Below are 17267 nucleotides of genomic sequence, written 5' to 3'. Positions count from 1 at the left end.
CTCAAGAATTCTTCTCAAATTTGTGGCGAGATCCATCCCAAGTTTGGCACACCCAAAACTCTGGCTCGACTATACATAGACAGGTCTCCTATAATCATTTTCCCTTAAGTGGAGTTGAATCTAATGCTTGAAAAAAAAAAAAAAAGGTCCAATTTGTTCTTCCTTTACACCTCAGGCCTTAGACAACATCTTTTGCATGGATTATCCATGGCATGGAACAGTGGCTTTAGGAAGGTGGAGTTGGAGACTGACTCTGCTATTCTAGCTAATGCTTTAGTAGGCTTTAAAGCTCTGTTTTTGGAGAGAGGGTCCTTGTTTTAAAAACATGGTTCTGAATGCTAAAAAACAGCCCAGCAATCTGAAATTTATTTCTACCACCAAACACGTAATTAACCAGCCATGTTAAGGTAGCCATGAATGATATCACAACAAATTGATCAGGATCCTTTACCTTATAGAAAAAGGTATGAAACGCATTAAACTTTTTTGTATTCTCACCATGACTATCAAGGAGATTTTCACTCTATTGCTTTGCTTCGAAGGGAACACGACTTCTCACATGACGTCCAAATCCTTCCCATTAACCAAAAACCAAAACCCACCACACCACACCACATTGCTTTCACGTTTTCAAGATCCCAGAACAAACCACCCCACCACTCTCTCTCTCTCTCTCTTTTATAGACGCCCCGCTGCCTTGTTTTTGCAACAGAGAAGAAACCAAGAAAACCCTCGTCAAGAAAGATGTGTTGTGGATGTAGAATGTGCATGCTGTGCACTTGTGTAATACTAGTGGCGATCGTGATTGGTTTATCGTTTGGTCTTGGAGTTTTCAAGAATGGGTTTCATAAGGTGAAGGACCATCTTGGTGTTTGTGATCCTAATGCAATTGGTTCACTTTGTGGTGGTGGTAAAGTTTCAAGGCCTTTCTTGGGTTTCCCAGCTTCTCCTCCTGGCCCTTTCTAGGGATAAGAAGACCTCTCTATTCTGCAAGGGTTGTAATTGTTCTAGGAGTCTGTGTGGTGTGATTATTATTATTATTATTATTATTTTTTATTGAATTCCAGTTTCTTCATGTTACCGACAGGAAGTTCACTTCAATTGAATTCTATCTAAAAAGTATTCGCCATTGTTTATGATTTTGATGGTGCTGATCAGAGATTCACAGGCTATGGCCGCTGCTAAACTGATCTATTGTGTGTTTGTTGTTATGGTAACTTTGAGAACATGATATATGCATAAGTGTAGTATTACGTCGGTGGAAAATTGGAATCCAAACCTCACTAGCTAGTCATATAGTTAGGTCATGATGAAGCAAATCTTACATGAATGACATGCTTTCAACGGTAGAGAAAAATGAATCTGTGACATGGAAAAGCTTGAAAACATCAAATTAAGGGGAGGTCAAGGGCTTCCTTTGCTGCTAGCATACGTAGGTGGAAAATTGGATTCCAAACCTCACTAGCTAGTCTTATAGTTAGGTCATGATGAAGCAAATCTCACATCTCACATGAATGACATGCTTTCAACGGTAGAGAAAAATGAATCTGTGACATGGAAAAGCTTGAAAACCTCAAATTAAGGGGAGGTCAAGGGCTTCCTTTGCTGCTAACACCTGCTAGTTATGGGAGAATGGACTTGAGAAGGGGGATGGCATGAACAAGGAAGAGAGGAAGGAAGTTTACGATGGACGTTCCTATGGAGCTCCAAATAGATCAAACACCTAATTCTCTTGTTACTAAAAAACAGTCTTGGGACAAATCCCATTCCTTCCATGGCAGCTCAATTTGCTTTCTGCCTTCGTCTCTTGGGTTCAACTCTAAAGGTTTTGCTAGAGAGGAAGAAAGTAAAAATCCTGGAAGCCAAATCAAGCCTATACTAAATTTTATCATTTAGCTCCCCATTTCCCCTCAATCAAAATGAGCATATAAGCTAATGACTAAATTAAGGTTTATCCAAAACATCATTAAGGTGGTGTTTGGTTAAGATAGAAGATACAAATATAGAAATACAAAAACATATTTAATTAGAGAAATGAAATAGAGATATATCATAAAAATAATTTTAAATAATTTTTTCTACTTTTAAAATAAAAAAATATAAGAAGAAGACACGATCTCCACCTTCTCTTACATATCATAGTAGTAACCAGATATTACCCAGTATCTTAGGGAGGTATTTGGCAGTAAAAACCAACTTCTCTGACAGGTCACAAGCAAAGCAAGGCATGATTAAACCGAAAATTAGAAAGCCGAAAGCTGGAAAGTCTCCAACGTTATCCAAAAACCCAGCTCAACTCTGGTCAACAAAAACCCACCTTCTCGTCCAAGATACAAAATATTCCTTACAACTTTATATACAAACACTCACTCCAATATAAGCAAGACACAAACCTCAAAAACCCAAAGTGATCCAATCCTATCTTTTTAAAGAAAAACAACTAGAAAGATGAGAATTACTGTAATGACAGCAGATGAACAGATCATATCTCTTGAAGTTGATCCTCATGAATCTGTAACTATTGATCTTTAAACCCCATTTGTTTTTTCTTTCATTACAGCTATTTAGTGGTGTAATTTTGATTGCAGGTTGAGAATGTGAAAGCTTTACTTGAAGTTGAGGTGAAAGATCGCTTTTTTGTCTTATTTGAATTGTTAGTGAAATTGGGTCAATGGAATTTTTTTATTGTCTTTTTTAATGTTTTGAAAAACCCAATTCAAAGTAGTTCATAATGAGTTCATTTATTGTTGTATGTTCCTTTTGTGAAGTGTAATTATTGAAAAATTCTGTATCGTCATTGTTATTATTTATTAGAGCGCTCAAAGTTTCGATCTTTTCCTTTTTAGAATCCAATTCACCCAAGTTCTACGCAGGACTAAGAATTGTATAGTCTTAATTGAAGTGTGATAATTGTGCAAATTTGGGATTGCTTATGAAGTATTGATTTTGTTTTGTTTTTGGTGTGAGGGTAGACACAGGTGCCTCTCCAGCAGCAGCAGCTGCTATATAATGGGAGGGAGATGAGAAATAATGAGAAATTGAGTGCATTAGGCGTTAAGGATGAGGATTTGTTCATGATGGTCTCTAATGCTGCTGCTCTTAGGTATATGCAGTTTTATCTCTGATTATTTTACCTTTTAATTTGCTCGTTCAGATTGACCTGTCTTGTTTTTCTTGAATTTGGATTAGTAGTTAGTTTTTTTTGTTGTTTGGTGACTTTTAGATGGACTGCTTTTGTGAATAAAATAATTTGAAATGCTGGTTAGTTTCTGTAGTTTGATATCTTGGTTATGCATCCATTTGTTCAATAAGGGCATTGGTGATCCTAACATCAGTATATTTGTGCAAATTGTTTCGGGATTGAGACTTTCATGCAAAACAATAAAAAATGCAAATTTGTTTCAGTGCCCCCTCCAATAATTTGGGCTTAAATCCTGATGGATCTGCTGTGAACCCTGGAGCTTTCCAGCAGCAACTTCGAAATGATTCTAATACAATGGCTCAACTATTTCAGGTAAGATGGATGATTTTTTTTTCAGTTTTTCCCTCACCCTTCAAAATCAGGAGACTTGTGCAGTTTTGTTCTGATTTTTATGTTTTAGTTCAGATGAGAAAAGTCCTGCAGTCTGATAAGTTTGTTCTCTGTTGAAAGAAGTTTCACTGTTTTTTTGTCCATAGTGTCCATTGCATGTTTCCTAATCCTTTTTTTTTTACTATAGTGGGATAAGTGTGTTGTCTGATGCTATGATTTTATATTGAACTCAACAGGCTGATCCTGAACTAGCCCAAGTTATTCTTGGAAATGATCTCAACAAACTCCAGGACCTTTTAAGGCAACGCCATTGTCAAAGATCTGAATTACGTCGTCAGCAAGAAGAGGAGTTTGTGAGTACTTAGCTTTTACTGATGGTTAACAACCTTATCTGTTGTATCATGCCCTTTAATCTTAAGAACATTCCATATGTAATATTGTTCTTTCAATTGCAATTTGATTGTAATGTTGGCTGAAGGAGCTAATTTACCTATATTCTGTCTGGTAGGCCCTCCTTGAAGCAGATCCCTTTGATGTAGAGGCACAGAAGAAAATCGAAGCTGCCATTCGTCAGGTGAGTATAATTTAATTCCTTAATTGTAAAGATTATTAGGCAGCGACCTGTTAAATGTTTTTGGACATCTGTATCCTTTTGTATTTTACTGGCAACAGTGATTGTGCAACTAATAAGAAGTCAAGAATGAGGTTTATCCTTTTCATTTCTTTTTTATTTTTTTAATGGTATGCAAGAACATGATGAGTGTCTGCCGCTTTCATTTCTGTGAGGATAATTCTCTTTTAGGGTTGTTATAAATAAATATAGGTTTTTGTATCTAGTTTCCACTCAAAGGCTTTCACTACCAATATTATCACGGGCATGCGATTTTTTCCCAGATGCCTTTTTCTTTGTGTCTTTTTTGATGTTTTCCATTCCTGCTAACTACAAATGCAGAAAGGAATCGATGAGAACTGGGCAGCGGCCTTGGAATACAACCCTGAAGCTTTTGCCAGAGTGGTACATGTGCTTTTCAACCTTGTGTTCTACAATCAAAATTTGATTATTGGTTTTAAATTTCAATTTTCATTTTTCAACTTTCAGATTATGCTGTACGTTGATATGGAAGTTAATGGTGTCCCTTTAAAGGTAGAGACAGTCTTTTGTAATATCTTTGAATACATGCTGTTTGATATACGGTCCAGGTATTCTTTCAGTGTAATCATGATTTTGGTTTGTTTCTCTTGTTATTTTCATTTGTTCCCCGAAACAGCTCACATCATGGGACTAGGACCATCACCAAAATTTTCTGCACAGTTTGATCAGTTTTCTCTTGCCAGCATTGAGCTGATGTGATTATGCTCAATCAAAACTTTTAGACATACCAATTTTTCTTTTTGTTTCAGGCATTCGTTGATAGTGGTGCTCAGTCCACAATAATATCAAAAAGCTGTGCTGAGCGATGTGGGTATGTGCTATTCTTGTGCATCTGTTCATTTTACTATTGGTCAACTCTTGAGGTTATATTGTTTGATCTATAAGCATGAGATATAGGCCTACCCAAGTCCTTAAAGTTGGTTCTTTTCAACTTATCTCTTATAACAAAGTTGGTTTCTAGTGCTTGCATTTCTCTCTAATTAGCATTGACATATGTTAATTTAATGCTTCCTTGCAGTACTTTCTCTTTAGTGATGTTGATGTTACAGTTCATATGTTTGCTAGATATTAACATGGAGAACAACCTGTTTTGTCGTTGGCTTGTCTATTCAGAATGTTAAGACTTCTAGATCAACGCTATAAAGGCATTGCCCATGGAGTTGGACAATCAGAGATATTGGGTCGTATTCATGTAGCTCCAATCAAGGTACATCACTGGGGAAACATTTCTTGGTTAAAGTCTCATGTTGTGTGGTCATACATGCAATTTTTACTTAGTGCCATTAGTGTTGCTACATGCTTGCTTGAATGTATATGTATTTGCTCAGGCACTTGCCTCTGTATATGGGTGTTTCAACACTTGTCTTGCACAGGCAAAACAAATGTCCTTTATCATTTTCTAAGAGAATGAGTGAGACAGAGCTATTTATCAATTCCTAATCTAATACTGGCTGCTTGTATATATATGGTTACTTGACCAGTTTGCACCCCCTATCCTCACTTCTTTGGGATTTTCATTTTGATTTCAGTAATTGACCTCTGTCACTTCTGTCTCCATGCATATCTCCATTAGTTTTCTACAAAAAATTGTGCTGTCTTCAAAATTGTTCTAGATTATTAAGCATGCATGCTTTGATATGCATGAAGCGTTTTTCTTCTTCTTTTTAATCTCTTTACACTCCCATTTTTCTTTATATCACCATGTCTTGTGCCCCTGTTTGTCCGAAGAATGTTTCTTGTACTTTCTTTTGTTTGCTGTTGTTGCTGTTACTCTCAACACAATGTGCTTAAAGCTGACGCTAATTTCTTTGTTTTTGTCTGTTTGTTCATCTAGATTGGGAATATATTTTATCCTTGTTCCTTCATGGTACTGGATTCTCCTAATATGGAATTCCTCTTTGGGCTTGATATGCTTCGCAAGCACCAGGTAGCACCAGCACTTTCTCTTCTATTTGATGGCTATTTGGACCTTTCACTGTTGAAAGTTTGTCTGGATGAATTTGTTTTAATTTTAGCCTGTTGATGCAGTGTATTATTGATCTAAAGGAGAATGTTCTGAGAGTGGGTGGTGGTGAAGTTTCTGTCCCATTTTTACAAGGTTGATCTTCCATCTTCTGCGTTTGCTTGTTATTTGTAATGATGACTGTATTTCTTTGATATGCTTGATTTCTTTTGGTAATCTGGGTAAGCATTCAAGTCATGGTCAATTCTTTTTTCATTCGATAAATTAAAGTGTTGTTGTTTTAGAAAAGGACATTCCACCTCGTTTTCTTGATGAAGAGAGGTATTCAAAAGAAGCATCCAGCTCAGGAAACCCAGTAAGTCTTATCTTCAGTTATACGTTAGTACTGAAACAGATCCTTGTTAATGGTATGTGCTACTTAATCTGTGATTTTATGAACTGTTTTCAAACACTAAAGAAATCCCCTACTGTTTGAGCCTCTTGTGTACTTCAATTTTGGACAGTTTCTGAAATGGGGACACTATACATGTATCTAAGGATATTGTTGTTATAGTTAACTGAAGTTCTTTAACGTATTGTTGTATTTTGCTATGTGGGCTTTACAGAAGAGAAACACTTAAAGAGTTAACATTGCATTCCTGTTTTTCAAGCAATGTCTTGGAGCTTTACAGAAGAAAAAGCCTTGGAAAATTATTTGGTCATCTCAAACATAAAACATATGATTTTATGAATTGATGCTGATAGTTGCTGCTAATGTGAAAGCTAAAGTTTTGGCATTGATCCTCTTGATGTTTTCAGGTGACATCAGGAAAAGTGGAGAAGAAGAATGATCCACTGGCCGTGGGTCAATCGTCTGGTTAGTTTGTGATATGATATATAATAAATATTGTCTAGCATTCTGCTTTTATTTTCAACATACTGGTTCGATCATATGTAATCTAGGTAGATGTTGGTTCATAAATTATGCCATTGTAAATAGCTGTGTTTTAATCATTATAGATCTTGTTTTAAAATACCAAGGTGGTCCACAAATTTGATTTCCAGATGGTGTCTAAATCTTTTCTTTCTTCCTGTTGTGTTCCACAGGGGGCGCACGCAGCAGTGTGACACAGGTATATCTTTTTTCTTCCCGTGGAAAATTTAGTCTAAGCTTTGCTTCAACAGTTGGTTTCCTTCAATATTCTCAAGTTGATCCCGCATTTTGTTAAACATTTCACTTCATCAATCGTAACATATTCACTCTATCAGCCAATTTGAATGTCAATAATAGTTTTCTCACATATTTGCTGCCAGGGACCTGACTTTGAAGCCAAAGTTGCAAAGCTTGTTGAGCTGGGGTTTGGAAGAGAGGCAGTTACACAAGCTCTTAAATTATTTGATGGAAATGAAGAACAGGCTGCTGGGTTTCTTTTTGGCGGCTGAATAACAATTATTCATTCTTTCAACAATATTATTCATGGGAACAATATTCATTTTAGTTATCCATTGACTTTACAAATTGAAGAAACTTTGTGCCAAACTCATTCATTCGAACAACAATCTTAAACCCTCAAACAACCCTGCGATTGGCTTATCAAAAACAACAGGAGTCGAGTGATTTGCATTGAGTTTTGCCGTTTCCACGTTTCACAACCAATTACCTACTATTGAAACAATAATTCACTATCATGCATGCTCACTATTAACATGGCCATGATGCCTTCAGTTGACAACATGGCTCTCTATTAGATACACGTAAGCTACCATGCAGTTGTCTGAATTCAATTTCTCAAGTTATTCCAAGTAGGAGCAAAATTGCTGATCAACGAACACCAGGGTAACAAGGCATCAATAATTGGTGATTTATGTTTTTAAGAGATGCCATATGAGCATGGAGCAGTACGCACCATGAAGCTGCTTAAATTGAACAGCGCGTTATGCCAACAGTAAGCAAATAATCCATTGTCATATGCATAAGGTCAAAAAATTCATTTGCAAACCAGCAAGGCGTACAAGTTAAATCCATTAGCAAGTACAAGTGTGAAATTAATTCCTTTATTGTGAATGTTTTTTGACAACCGATGCAGCATCTCCACAGGAAAATTTCATGCCAAATTACACTCTGGCACTCAGCATTACAAAAATAACATGTAATCTCAATTCGCCAAGCAACACAAACAAAAATGATCAGAATCTCTCAGCCAATCTAGCTGTAACTTGTCTAAGTTTTGAGTATACCTTTCCAGCAGGGGACCCTAAGATGAGGCTGCAAAGAGAATCCCTTGCAACTTTGATATTTTGAAAAGATCCTAATATGTGAATCTTGGTGTCAGCAATCACAATCCTTGTCTTGGTAGCGTTCTCAATGGCAAACTTTGTTTTGCCACCTTTACCAGACAGTCTCCCAATGGCCCGAGACAAATGCTCACCTCGAAGAGTTTTAACATCTTTTATTTCAAAAGATTCAACATATAGCTCGTCCAAACGCAAAAGAGCAATAGCATCTATCACATCAAAACCTAGCATAAAAGCATGCACGAAATCAGCACACTTTTGCAGGTTACTGACATCGGGCGTGTCTGATCTAGTTTTCAACTCAACCTTCCTAGCTTTGAGGTTCATACGGACATCAATCTTCATTTGCTCATATATTGGAGTGTAGATTTCCATCCATGCTTTCTTCAGAGGTGAATACCGATGTGGTGGAACCGAGACTTTTCTAAACTGAACTCGACCATCAGACATCTCATGAGCCTTCAAAGGCTTAAACTTTGGCTTTGCTGGCAAAGCTCCCTGAGACTTATGTTCACTGGTTTCAACTTCCATTGATGCAGGGGCTTTGCTGGACTGCATTCTGACTGCACCTAATCCTGCTTCAAAATAAAATACATAAAAGTTTGATTTTTGAAAACAAAGTCAATTAGCATAAACAAAATCATTCAATTTGCTTTAACACCACAATTTGTAACATTCACATGGAAAAAAACATTGAATTCACAGAAGATCAAAACTTGAGGTATTAGATACAAAACAAGTTCAGACAGTATCTTGAAGAAACAGAAACAATACACAAGGGATATACTAGTATTAACCATTAAATCAGATAACAATACTCAAATTTTCATTTATACCACAAGAAAAATAAAATAAAATAAAAATAGAACCAATTAACAGAAAAAACCTAAAAAATCTAAGATAGGAATCCGACAAACAAACCCCTCAAATAAAGTTTTCATCTTTCCATAGAAATTTTAGACTTTTCCCATCAACCAGACTGACTGGTAAAGAAACATAAACAATCCTCAACAAGAAGAATAGAAACAATGAACATAAAAAACCTCAAAAACACATTTAAGATATCACACCAGACGAACAAACCTTCCAATTCTATAGAAAGTTCAGATATTTCCCATTAACCATACTGATAAAAAGAATAAGAAAAATCCAAACTCCTCAGTTGTTCTTAAAAAGAAAATCCCATATAAAAAACAGCACGGAAAACCTAGAAGAAGAGAGTTAACCTTTTTCCCTCTGTTTGTGGCTGCAAAGCTTGAAACTTTCTCCAGGGGTTCAAGATTAAGGTTTTTGTGTGTTGAAAAGACCTTCACCACGTGTCAAGAGCTCACTGGTTTGTTTGCTAATAAAACAACCGGCATTGTTTTTTTCCTAAGTGGGCTTGGACCTAATTTAGGCCTAACTTATAGGTCCAAACTAATTTTTAATTTGGACCAAATTGTAGTAATATTGTGTATTAAAATTCGTATTGAATCGGATTTTTTTATTAGTTTCGTTAATATTATTAAATATATTCATGTTGAAGCGAAGAATTAGTTTGATGATTAAAAAAATTTGTTGGTTTTTTTTAAATATTAAAGTTTAAATTAAATTAAATTAGATTATGAAAGGTAAGACCTTTTAAGTTGGATATGAATAGTCTATTTTTTACAACAAAGTTTTCGAATTGCTGATTCTTTCCTCTATGCTGCCTAATGGGTGTTAGTGGGGCAGGATTATAAATTTAATCATGTCTGTCGAGAACACATTTTCCTTAAAATTTTTAATATTTTTTCATTTTTTACATTTTAAAACAAAATAAGATAAAAAAAGACAATGTCAAAACAACATAGATGTTTTGCATTTATAAATTCTAATATTTGTATACTAGACTTAGTTACTTCTTATGCTTTAGCAAGTAGCATTTTGGCCACAAATTTCCTATGGCAAGCTTGCAGGATGACGATGATTGAAGAAAAAGGAACGAAGAAGTTGAAGAACGAAGATGAAAAATGCATGTTTCATGTGCTCAATCTCTCAGTCAAGAGTGACCTTGGTTGAGTTATCCTCCATCGTGTGATCTGTGAAGCGGATTTGACGTCGTCACTACAAGTTTTAGTTGCAACACTTGCTCCCTTTAATGAAAGGATTGTATTTTCACTGAAGTTTGCCTCCTTCTGAAGTGATTCGAGAGCAGGGAAGTATGAAACACGGGAAAACAGAGAATTGGAAATAAAGAGAAATGATAAAACATGGTGATCCTTGCCTTTCAAGGCTTCCATTTGAGCTTCACTGAGGAATGCAGCAAAGCCATTGAAACTTCTAGTGTAAATCATTGGATCCTCGACCAGCGCTTTTCTGCATAAGAAATATAGCAGTAATGAATAAGGTGTGGTTCAAACCAGAGAATTTCCATAACTTTTCGACAATGCAAACCTGTCCAAGAGTGATCCTAGCAGACCAAAGTGTGAATCTTGTCAATTTTTGAACATCTTATTGTGAGAGACTCTCACCTTGTAAACTATATAAGACTGCATGAAAGAAAAACCATCAACTCCACCAGCAGTACTTCATTTCAATATGCTCTGCTTTTCCCCTGTTCTTAAGCTCTGTTTTCTTTTTACTATTTTTAGAGGTCAATCAATTTGTACTCCTATTTTTTTGGAGAATTCTTACCTTTGATGGAAAGAGAGTGATTCAAGCGCCAAATTTTAAATTCTCAACATTTTATCCATCTTTTTCAGGTTTAAATTAGTTATGATCTTAACAATCAAAACCAACGAACAACAAACACAAAGCTGACAGTTTCCAGATACATAGAATAACTAGATAAAGAAAGGAATTGGTATGTTATCTAAAAGCTAAAGAAGAGAAAATGTTTGAAGTTTTTTTTGGTTATAAACTTAGAATGCGATTCTTTTAGGTCAGGTGCTAAGAAAGGTGGGGTTTTGGTCATGATCATAGGCTAAGCCTAAGGTTTCAATATTTTGGATTCAAGTAGAGTTTGAGAAATGCTGGTGCTGAATTCTTAGAAGATGAGCTAGGAAAAGGTCCCAACCATACTTTGTGACATTATGAATTCATTGCAATTGTTTCCTTTGATATGCATTCTTTCATGATAAGGGTTTATGAATATTCTAGTGTAACCTCACATAGGGTGAGGCATCAAGCATCTTGGTTTTTGATTTTGTGAAGAGCAAAAAAAAAAAAAAAAAAAAAAAAAGAGTGAAAGATCTTGTTTGAGTATAAACTCTTGCTATTAGGAAGTAGAAATGTGATTTCATTGAGACATCTTTTCTTTCAGGGAAAAAAATAAGCATCATTATCCAAAGAATTGATCTATCAGGTTTCTACACAGAAAATAGGGGCTCTGAACAGAAATCAGCTTGAATGGACCCGCTGTTTCAATGACTCCAGTAAGGCCTCACCACCAGAGGACTCCTGACGAAGTGCTTACCGTCGGACCATGTCAATATCCCAAATGTATAATCTTTAAGCTTCCATTTTGGGGCAAGTTTGAATGTAACCTTAAATGTCTTCTCCTCACCTAGTTTCTTAAAATCCAAGGTGGTAGGCGTTACCGAAACTAACACTCCGGTTGGTTCCCTGACATGGATATAGTATTTGCCAGGAGAGCCAACATTTTTAACTCTTCGACTAACTGTTATGGTGTCATTAAGATTAATTGCTGAGATTGAAGGATAGTTGAAGTCTGTCAAACTGAATGACTTTGGACAAGTGTATGGCTTATCTGTGAATAATTTCAGGTCTTTTGCAGTATAGCCTCGGCTGCATAAATAATTCAAGAAATCATTAACAGTGAGATCATAAACTAGACCAGGATCTGATGCACGGTTTGGCTGCACATGTCCTGCACCGTATGCAAATGGAGTTGCCCTGGTGTTGGACGAATCCAATATTGGATCCCCATTGTTATCTCTTGTTGTTGCTGTGGATGAAATCAATTAGTAAGACAATGATCAATGTCCAAAACGTATTTTATAGCTCTAAAGAAATAGAGAAGGAAAACTGTTCTTTACCAGTTGTCATGATAGCCGATCTGATAGCAGCGGGACTCCAATCTGGATGGAGTGATTTTAGAAGGCCAACAATTCCAGAAACATGAGGGCATGACATTGAAGTGCCAGATTCAGTGTTGAAGGGAATCCTACGCTTATCGTAAGCTGTATCAGTTGGTCCTGTTGCTAGAGTGAAAGCAGCAATTACACTGACACCGGGAGCAGTGATATCAGGCTGAAATGGATAGACCAAGTCATGTTCATTCATCACTGTATAATGCAAGGCCAACAATAGCACAGACAGATTGACCGAGAAAAATAACAATGAAGAACTACTAAAACAAACCTTGAGGATTGATTCTTCAAGGATATTAGGCCCCCTAGATGAGAAAGAAGCCATAAATGGAGCTGGCTTTGTTCCCAATTCTGTCCTTACATTGGTGATATATGCCCAAGGGTCCCTGGTTTACATGCAGATACGATCCCGCTAAAATATCGGATTTGTCAAGCTCAAAGATATTTCTTGGTTTAGTTGATATGAACTTACTTGGTAGAATTGAGGTAGGAAAAGACAGCTTGACCATCTTTAGAGATGATGTGTGCAGCAGGAAGTACATGAGCGTCAGCAAGAATGCCATTGCCAGATTCTTCATCATTAGCCAAAATCATCCCAACAGCCCCAGCAAGAAGAGCTACATGTCCCTTTTCTACTCTTGGATTTATCCCTCGAAGACATACCAATATCTTCCCTTTGACCTTTTTGGAATCAAGTGTTCCAGGTTTGCAAAGGTTGCTGCAAAATTTCATGCAATTACCACCTTAGGGCAATGCTATAGCAAAAAGCTTAGGGATTCATAAGTTTAGTATGGAAATATTTCAAGCATCCACAGATTTGAGGTGATACTTACGCATCTTCTTCAGACTGATTAGAAGCCTTTGCCCGTGCACCACTGATCAATGGATAGAATTTTCTAGCAGGCAAGCTTTTTTGTGAAAGACTTACTCCCTAGCAAAGAGAACAAGATGATTAGTTAGAGAAAACTCAACTTGTGTAAACTACAAGGTAATTCAATGTTGTGAAAAACGATCCTAGCCAGTACTGAACTGGTAAGAAATCCATCATGAAAGACTGTTAAAAGAACAGAGAGATTAGCCAAAGAAGCTCTCTCCTCGAGTTTCCTTTTGATTACCCTCCAAAACTATAATTTGTAGAAGGTAAAAAACGAATTATGGAGAGGGAAAAAGAAAATAACCTTGAGGTGCTTCCTGTTTCCAAGTGCAACATAGATTGTGAAGGCACGATCAAGTGTGCTGGCACCAACTGTTATCAGCCAAGGTGCCACATTTGATACCGATCCTGGTCCTGGTCCTGAATTGCCAGCAGAGGCAACCACAGTAATACCCTTCTTGAAAGCATGGAAAGAACCGATTGCAATAGCATCATCCGAGTATTCATCGATGGCCCCACCCAGGGAAACTGAGAGCACGTCAACGCCATCGCTTATGGCAACATCGAAGCCAGCCAAGATGTCTGCTTCATAGCATCCACCCTCATTCACACCTACAGCTGGCCAGCATACCTTGTAAGCTGCTACACGGGCACGAGGTGATCCGCCCTTGGCAGTTCCCTTGCCATTACCAAAGACATTAGCTCCTGGAACAAAATTACCAGCTGCTGTTGATAGGGTATGAGTTCCATGGCCCTCAATATCGCGTGCAGTTTGAAAGCTGGAGTTGAGATGGCCACCAAGTGAACCATAACCCTTGTTGAAGTACCTGGCTCCAATCAGCTTCCTAATTTTTTGGCAGCAATAGGAGACAAGATAGTAAGGCAAAAGGTGAAGATTTGCATGCCATATGGGAGAATGCAAGGCCAGGCCCTGGTAAAATCTTGAGTATCATTTGAGCCCTAATCGCTAAAAATGCACGAAAGCATGACAACATTGTGCTTGCAAGTTAGCACTGACAGACGATTGAGAGCATAGTGTGTCACGGTGACTTTTACTGAGATACAAAACCAATCTTAACTTCAGAACAGAAATCACATTTTTACAGGAATAAAAACTCTCAAATTCGAACCCATGTACATAACAAGCAGTAATGACTTGCAATACAAAGCACTATCCCCCACTATACTTAAATTCGCAAACAGAAAGTTGAGGTCCTCGAGAGTGATGTCAAAATCCATACGCCGTTTGAAAAATGTGAACCTTTTTCCAATTTCTCATATGTTATGCAAAAGTGAAGTCTTGACCTACAATTTCTTCCACATAAACAAACAACATTCACAATTGTGAAGTCATATATAAGGTATTGCGAATTTAAGTATTTTTTTTTTTAGATTAATGTGGGTGTCCGGGCTAGCTTGCGCGCACCACGACTAATCCCATGGGCCCTGAAGTTAACGACCATGTAAGCCTCCAGTAGCCATCATATGAGCAACCAAGGACTCCAACCTGAAACCACAGAGGGAGCAAACCCCTTGATCCCAAGTCCTTACTACTTGGCCACCACCTAGATGGTATTGCGAATTTAAGTATTGCTTTGCAGGGTGGGTGTTTTTCTCTTGAAAATACAAAAAAAAAAAAATTAAATTTTTTTGATATCAATCCAAAAAACACTAAAAATAAATAAATTAATTTGATGTTTTTTTTTAAGACAAGCGCACTTTTAAAACATGCACCCAAACAGGACATGTAAACAAGGATGCAACTAAGTCATAGAAGACTTAACAGAGTGATAACCAGGGTAGAAAGAAAGAAAGAAAGAAAGAAAGAAGCAAATCAAGTTATCCTATGTGGATTCGGTGAGTCGACAGACAACACGGCCATGTGCATATCTATCTTAATGCAGATGTCAGAAACATATCAGATAGATTGGAAACAAGAATTTCAACAAATAGAGAAATGAGTATCTAAATAAAATAATGCTACAGTGCACGTAAAGTCAACTTGCTGTACTAACCATGATCAAGCTGAATTAACAATAGTGACAACAGGAAGATGAAGATTTGATGGAACTAATCACTTGAGCAGGATCATGTCAACTCTTAGAAAGAAAAGCAAGAAAACTTTAATCTGATAAGGCAATACTACCCTGGACGACGCCAAATATTGTAACAGAAAATTCATTGCAAGTGGAGGAGGACACGGACCTGTTGCAAGGAACACCTTCTTTGGTTGCATTCTGACAGATTCCTCTCCACTTTGATGGAACTGGACCCAGTCCCTCATCACTAAAGCTCTTCGATTCCGGCCAAACGCCTAGCACAATTCCATTTAAAACGGCAACACATTGTATTGCAATTGGCAAAGCAGCAGTAGCACATGCATTTTTATACGGCGCAAAAAGGGTGCAAAAGCTAGTACGGATAGTCGATCTTTATTTTGCTACTGACCCTACCACTTGCATATTCTAAATGTCCAAAACTCCAAAGAGAGGGGAACAAAAGATCATAAGACTGCTAACAAGTTTCAAATTTCAAAACATCAGATTCTTTCTTGCAGTGGATAAACCATGACAAAAACTCATGCAAATGATCAGGTTTCAATCATTTTAACTACCCAAATGACTGAGATTAGTTTCTTACTAACGACAAAGATTTAGCACTCACCAGTGTCGAGGTTACCAATGATCACATCTTCACCGTATCTTGCTTTCTTCCAAAGTGAGGATGGAGGAACCACCCCGTCTTTCTCTAATCCAAGAAAGCCCCACGAATGTGTCGTGTGCAGTTTCCTTGCTTTGTTCAAGAAAACTGATATCACGTCCGGGTGTTCTGCATTGATTAACAAAAGATTAAGAAACCATTAGCAGAGATAAGTATCCTGAATTGTCAATATTACAATCAAACATGGGGAAAAACAGAGGAAACAGTGTAAACAGGGTTGAAGGATTTGTCTTCTCTTCTGCTATTGATTGATCAGTTATTTAACAATGAAATACAAGAATGTACGAATCGAAATTCATACTGGCAAGTGCTGATGCCTCATCCTCTTCAAGGACCGCGGCAAAACCATTTATGCTGTTAGTGTAAGAGTAAAAGATTTTCTCCTTTGCCTTCTCTTTGCTGTCAAGTAAGGATTGCAACAAATGAGCAAATTGAAGACACAGTTAAAAGGGAAAAAAAACATAAAGAAAAAAGATAAACCTTTCAGTGAATAATCCCAGCAATTCATAATGAGAATCTGTGACTCGGTCAATATCTGCTTGAGTAGGCTTCAAACCATGTGAATGTGATCCCAAATACACTACATAAGACTGCGTGGGAGAAATTGTAATATTAACTCCTTTGATCATTATATATCTTTATGGAACTTTAGCAGGAAAAATGAAAATAAAAAACTCAAGGATTTTGTCCAAAACCCATATTGATTTCGAGTACAAAAAATCATTGAAAGTTCATGTAGACGTAAAAGAAGCACACCATTTTCAAGGATCAAAGGTAGAGGAATGATATGATAAAAAAAGAAGAGAGAAGCAAAACTGGTTGCTCACCTTTTTTATGGCAAAAGTAGGTGGCTGTAGAAGAGAGAGAATAAAGAATGAAAGAAGTAATGGAGAGCTGATAATTGAAAGCCTCATTGCTTGAGAATGAATAAGTAATGAGAAGTGTAAAGGGTCTCTGCTTTTCCTCTGTTTTTATACTCTGTATTTGATTGATTAGTTTCAGAAGCAAAAAAAATATTTTGAATTCGATTATAACGAACATGAAGGGAAAACATTCATTTTGTAACCAAAATCTGAATGATTTTGATTTTATGTTTCTCTTTAAGGATTGCTACAGTTGTGATATGGCTGTATTTGATTGGATTTATTTTATTTATATGCTTTATATATCTTATGTTT

At 36.8% G+C, this 17267-nt stretch overlaps 3 protein-coding genes across 4 annotated transcripts; 1 reads left to right on the top strand and 2 right to left on the bottom strand.

Moving 5' to 3' along the window:
• Positions 1 to 2151: 2151 nt before the first annotated feature.
• Positions 2152 to 7714, top strand: LOC105107936 (UBA domain-containing protein mud1-like). 2 transcript variants are annotated; one of them, XM_011002035.1, is made up of 16 exons: positions 2152 to 2514; positions 2589 to 2621; positions 2973 to 3103; positions 3406 to 3514; positions 3769 to 3885; positions 4041 to 4106; positions 4485 to 4547; positions 4632 to 4676; positions 4934 to 4995; positions 5298 to 5391; positions 6019 to 6111; positions 6213 to 6282; positions 6432 to 6502; positions 6946 to 7003; positions 7234 to 7259; positions 7441 to 7714. In XM_011002035.1, exons 1-16 carry the CDS (start codon positions 2449 to 2451, stop codon positions 7567 to 7569), a joined length of 1233 nt encoding a protein of 410 aa, XP_011000337.1. In that variant the 5' UTR covers positions 2152 to 2448; the 3' UTR covers positions 7570 to 7714. The 2 variants fall into 2 exon arrangements, with proteins under 2 accessions (XP_011000337.1, XP_011000338.1); XM_011002036.1 differs by lacking the exon at positions 2589 to 2621.
• Positions 7715 to 8096: 382 nt separating this feature from the next.
• On the bottom strand, positions 8097 to 9731 carry LOC105107935 (RNA-binding protein pno1-like). Its single transcript, XM_011002034.1, has 2 exons — positions 9648 to 9731; positions 8097 to 8996 (listed from the first exon to the last, which is right to left on the bottom strand). Exon 2 carries the CDS (start codon positions 8977 to 8979, stop codon positions 8314 to 8316), a length of 666 nt encoding a protein of 221 aa, XP_011000336.1. The 5' UTR covers positions 8980 to 8996; positions 9648 to 9731; the 3' UTR covers positions 8097 to 8313.
• Positions 9732 to 11726: 1995 nt separating this feature from the next.
• On the bottom strand, positions 11727 to 17009 carry LOC105107930 (subtilisin-like protease SBT5.4). Its single transcript, XM_011002028.1, has 11 exons — positions 16917 to 17009; positions 16570 to 16679; positions 16391 to 16488; positions 16033 to 16197; positions 15574 to 15682; positions 13673 to 14213; positions 13328 to 13425; positions 12967 to 13212; positions 12766 to 12880; positions 12441 to 12654; positions 11727 to 12349 (listed from the first exon to the last, which is right to left on the bottom strand). Exons 1-11 carry the CDS (start codon positions 17001 to 17003, stop codon positions 11805 to 11807), a joined length of 2328 nt encoding a protein of 775 aa, XP_011000330.1. The 5' UTR covers positions 17004 to 17009; the 3' UTR covers positions 11727 to 11804.
• Positions 17010 to 17267: the final 258 nt, after the last annotated feature.

Source organism: Populus euphratica, unplaced genomic scaffold (genome assembly GCF_000495115.2).
Source record: "Populus euphratica unplaced genomic scaffold, PopEup_1.0 scaffold176.1, whole genome shotgun sequence".
Taxonomy (NCBI): domain Eukaryota; kingdom Viridiplantae; phylum Streptophyta; class Magnoliopsida; order Malpighiales; family Salicaceae; genus Populus; species Populus euphratica.
Note: the sequence above shows the minus strand (reverse complement) of the source record. Positions and strands in the feature narration are given on the sequence as shown.